The sequence below is a fragment of the Trypanosoma cruzi genome, genomic scaffold (genome assembly GCF_000209065.1).
Source record: "Trypanosoma cruzi strain CL Brener 1047053516725 genomic scaffold, whole genome shotgun sequence".
NCBI classification, from domain to species: Eukaryota; Euglenozoa; class Kinetoplastea; order Trypanosomatida; family Trypanosomatidae; genus Trypanosoma; species Trypanosoma cruzi.
In genome coordinates this window covers 7,292-12,459 of record NW_001849575.1, presented here as the reverse complement: position 1 = coordinate 12,459, position 5,168 = coordinate 7,292, and the positions used below count along the sequence as shown (strand labels likewise).

At 51.8% G+C, this 5,168-nt stretch overlaps 1 protein-coding gene and 1 pseudogene across 1 annotated transcript, besides 2 other annotated features; both read left to right on the top strand.

Moving 5' to 3' along the window:
• Tc00.1047053508225.20 lies at nt 1-2,626 on the top strand (annotated as a pseudogene; the record flags this gene model as incomplete).
• Nucleotides 1-5,168: a sequence feature (areas not merged during assembly with more than two copies in the genome that could not be assigned to a particular haplotype).
• Nucleotides 2,585-2,607: a sequence feature (AT_rich).
• Tc00.1047053508225.4 (trans-sialidase, putative) lies at nt 3,889-5,168 on the top strand (the record flags this gene model as incomplete). Its single annotated transcript, XM_798973.1, has 1 exon — nt 3,889-5,168. A coding segment is annotated over one exon (1,280 nt), but the record flags the coding sequence as incomplete, so codon positions are not given.

Below are 5,168 nucleotides of genomic sequence, written 5' to 3'. Positions count from 1 at the left end.
GCTCGACATGCGGTGGGGAGTGAAGTGTGGCCGTAGTGGACCATGAGCAGCACCAACATGAGGCTGAGTGATTTCCTTTGGAATTATGTTGGCGGCAGGGCGGCCGTTGATGAAAGACTACAATGTGACGATGGAGATGTTTGTTCAGGAGCCGGATGATTACGTACAAGACCAGCGGCTTCTTGAAGAAATTATTAACTTCACTGCGCACCAAGCGCTGGAGGCCATTACTAAGCCTCTTCACGAAGGTGTGCTCTCTCTCGGGCAGCGTAGGGACTATGAAAGAAAGGATACGATCACTCCTCTTGCAAGGGGAAAACCAAACGGGGTACTCACGCAGGTACTGACAGAAGCGAGGCGGGAGGCAGAGGGAAGGCTAAGACGAACGCAAGAAATGAAATTTACCATTTCCACTAATATCGAAGATGTACTGTTTAAATGAAGGGTTCGCGTCAATGAAATGAAGCTGAACGACTTTCTTGCGAGGGAACTGGACGGCAGGGGCATTGTGGACACCAATCGGGATGTCTTGCTGGAGGAGTTTTTCAAGGACCCCACGAAGTATATCCGTGATAAAGGAGCATTGAACGAAATACAGGGATCAGGTCATTATTTGAGTATGAAGCGAGCTGCAAAGGGTGAAGCGATCTTCGATGAGGATATACGCAAGCTTTGCGATAAGGGTGTCAACAATCTACCGGGGTGGTCATTAGCTGCTGCGGAGGTAAAAGCAACTGTTCATAACTCCACTAAACATTTCTTGGATGCGGCTACCGAGGAAGCGAGGAACCCAACGACGACGAGCGCACCGGAGAAACTGGAGGGATGCTACGAGTCTGTGTACAATGCGAGGTGGCACCATGTCGTGGAAGTATACGACGACACAGAAATGGGAATGGATGTGAGGGAGGGGGAACCACCGCAGCCATGGACTTACAAGGCAGTTGGCCAAACTCTCGAAAAGAATGACGCTGTGCAGCAATTCGGTGCAGCACCTCCCGTGTTGATGTTGCTCGCCTCGGAGAAGGGATGGCCGTACTCGTGGAATACGATGCAGGATCCTCCTAAGGACGTTTTTGTAAACTGTGAGTTGGAGCGAGTGTGGCAGATCGTCAAGGGCGATCTAACCGCGTGGTTCAGCCCTCACGGTGGGACCGACTTTAAGCCCAAGCGGCGTGTGTTGATTGGGACGCCCGGGATAGGGAAATCGGTGGCTGTCGGCTCGTACCTCCTCTACCAGCTGCTGCACTACGATCTCGAGAAACTCCAAGTGGTAGTCCACTGTTTTGGTGGAGGAGATGCGTACGTGTCTGACAAAACCACCAGAGCGGCGACAAGATACGGCGATGAGGACATGTGCATCTCGGAGTTGAGAAGTTTGAGGGGGCATGGGAGGAATGTGTACATTATCTACGATGTGGCAAAGAAGGGAACGCCGCCACCGAGACATTTTGCGCCTACTTCTGGATTGGGCATGATTGCGGTGTCATTGCCAAAGGTAACCAACTATGATGAGTGGGCGAAGCAACTACAAGCCGCGTGAATCATCGTGAATTGCCCCGACGAGATGGATGTGAAGGCGATGTGCGCCTGGATAACGCGTGATGAGACTAAAGAGAAACAAGCGGAATACTGGAAAGAGGTCAAAAAACACATGTATCTTTTGGGACCGATTCCACGTCACGTCTTTGATGAGGGGGCGTTTAAGGAACGCTGCGGAGCGGTGAGGTTTGCATTGCAATCGATCAACGAGGTAACTGTGAAAGAGCACTTTTCACGGGGAGGTGAGTCGCCATGGTATTCTGAGGATCCGTCCCACAAGCCTGTGAAAGTTGTTCGGGAAATATACGCAGGCGGTGTGATCCTTTTCAATGCACCGATATCTGCTTACCTCGAGGAACGGACGTTGGAACGTTTCCCACGTGTAACGAAATAAAATAGCTTTTTGAAGCTGATGTTGACGTCGAAGGATAATATTTTTGCCAATTTTTTTTGGATGGTTTGCTTTGAAATCGTTCACGGAGAGTGCCTTTGTCAGGGTAATAGCGACGAAACTCACGGAGTTTGGGCCACCAACAGGACGTCAAGCAAAGCCCTGCGTCTTGAAGTTGGCCCCTGAACCGCATCCCAAGGGAGATGAAGGTTTGCTGCCGAGTGAATATGAGAAAACGATCCGTAAAATAAAGTACGGGGTGCTGTACAAACCGTGGGCCGCAAACTTTCCGCTGGTGGACGCCTTTTTTTTTTCTCGGAGTCCAATCCAATGACGGTGGTTGGGCTGCGGATGAATACGACGGGTGGGCACCACACGACCGCCAGCACTGTGAGGCAGTTCACTGAGTGCGTGGCGGCATATTTTAGTGGTTGGGAGGAGTTATCCCGAGACATGTCGTGGGAGATTATTTATGTGCAGCACCCAGACAGCACGCCGATGAACGACTGGCAGAGATGTGATGTCGAGAATTCCAATAATGCGAGCGACGAGAGCCGTGAGACTCGGTGTTCTGGGAGGAAGAGGTGCACCAGTACCAAGTGTCAATATCGTGCAGAGACTTTAGAAGAGAAGAAGCTTTCCGAAGTGTGCAAAAAAAAAAAAAAATAATAATAGGAAAATAGATTAGGAAATTGAAAGTGAACGAGACAGTTTGATTTGTGGCAAAAAAAAATATTGTGGGATTTATGTATTTTTGGATGCTTGTGTCCGAGCATGCGGTGCGGGTGCACCATCTCCAGGCGGCAGCACCGCACACAAATGCCAAAAATGTCCAACGCTATCGAACATAACAGTGACAAAAGAAATTAGGGAGGGAGTGGGGTTGTTTGGTTTCTGGTAGAAAAACATTGGGTGATTTTTATATGTTATTTTGATTGTGTGCGCATACGAGGCATAATCGGAGAATTGCCCCGGTATGAGAGAATCATTGTGGCTGGCGGTGTCACGGCGTTACTGCATTGTCCATTTTCTTCTATTGTGTTCGAAGGCCCATCACTAACAGAGGCATCTTTAAGGGATGGGCGACGAATAAGTTCTATTGAGGAAATGGTGTGCTCCGTGTAACCGCGTGGAGTGAGGCGCCGCGTCATGGCTGGATGAGGATCCACTTCCTCGTGTGGCTCTTTGGGCGATTGCTGGCTCCGTGTGCGTTGTGTGCCGGCAGCGGGCTGTGGCCGTATTCCGTTGCCGTGGGATTGAAATGGAGGCGGTGGCGGTGTGCCTCTTCTCGTTCTTGTCCATTGGTGGTTGATTGCTGGCGGTGTGTGCGTTTGTTGTGTGGAGGGCCGAATTTTCTTATCCGCGTACTGGCAGCACTGCGATGGTGTGTGTGTGTGAGGGCTGGTGTGGAGTCGCTGGCCAGGGCGAGGGCCTTTGGCGATGCTTTTCCCGCCTGTCGTTTGTTCCTTCCGTGTGTGTTATGCTGCTTCTTGCTTTTCTCCTGTCACCCTCTCCTCCTGTGTTCCTGCGTGGAGTGGCTGCATGCTCACGGGCCATGTTGATTGTGAGTGCCTCTTGGCGGCATCCATTCATATCTCTCTCTCCGCCTGTCTGTCTGTCATTCCCTGTTGGGTGTGGCGTGTTGCACCGCGTGAGGGCTGGCCCGCACACACCGACGGCCCGCTGTGACTTGCCGCGTTGCTGCTCTTTTCTGTGGGCGATGGTTCTCTGTGCTGTTCCTTCCGGATTGTCTCGTGTTGCTGCTCTCTGCGTGGGTGTTGTGCTCTGCTTCTCACTGACTTTTCTGGTGTATTGCCGCTGTTGCTGCTGTACTCTCCACTTCTTGAACACAGACACACTAGGAAGGAAAGAAAACAAGCGCTAATCGCTACCGTGAAATTCGAAGGCTCTGAAAGGACCAACAGCACACACACCGCCCACACACACATATTTATATGCTCTCACGTGCTGTTACAGTGAAGGCACCCCACACACACAACCGTCGCCGCGTGACCGGATCCAGCGGAAGGAGGAGGGAAGGAAGAGAGAGTGAGCGGCAGAGGTCCAACATGTCCCGGCGTGTGTTTACCTCTGCGGTGCTGCTCCTATTTGTCGTGTTGATGTGCTGCAGTGGAGCTGCGACCGCTCAGGTGGAAAATAATGCTGATGCTTCAACTCCTGGGTCGGCATTGACGAGTGCCATTACTGCAGAGGGGAGTGCTTCAGGGGGTGTTGAGGGGCTGCAACAGGTCGATCTATTTGTGCCGCAGACGACGCAGGTGCTGCCGAAGAAGGGGACTGGCTCAAGTGGGAGGGATTCATTTGTTTCACCCTCTCTCGTCAGTGCTGGTGGAGTAATTGCTGCTTTTGCCGAGGGTCACATAAATGCCAAAAACTCCCCTACCGAATCAACTAAGCCGTTTTCTGATGTTGTTGCGGAGTACATCGACTCTGCGTGGGATTGGTCCACTCTTGTTGGTGAGGTCGGTAACGAAACATGGAGGGCACACACTGTGCTTGGTAAAGCGGAGGGAAAGGAGAATTTGGATGTTGTGCTCCGCCCCACAACCACCACGAAGGGCAATAAGGTGTTTCTTCTTGCGGGAGGCACTGCCTTGTCCGATGTAAATGGGGATTGGAGAGAGGGCAGATTCGAACTAAAACTGGTTGTTGGTGAGGTCACGAAGCCTTCTGCGGGCGGCGAGCCGAGTGAGTGGATAAAATGGGGCGACCCAAAACCACTCCCGAAACCGATCTCTTCTGCTTCTCACAAAGGTGAATGGAGGGAGTTCATTGCTTCTGGTGGCGCAGGTGTTCTGATGGAGGATGGCACTATTGTGTTTTCTCTGATGGCGATGAATGAAGAAAATTTTTTTGACGTTTACTCCATGATCATTTACTCGAAGGACAACGGCAGTACCTGGATGTTCCCAGAGGGCACTTCTTATCCGAAATGCGAGACACCCCGCATCACCGAGTGGGAGGGATCACTTCTCATGATTGTTGATTGCGAGAATGGTCAGAGGGTGTACGAGTCGCGTGACATGGGTACAACGTGGACGGAGGCCATCGGGACACTCCCAGGCGTGTGGGTCAACGCACGATCAGGAGTCCCTCAGAAGGAAAGCCTGCATGTGGATGCCCTTATCACCGCGACCATTGAGGGAAGGAAGGTCATGCTGTACACACAGAGAGGGTACGCCTCGAGGGAGAAAAGGGCCACTTTGCTCTACCT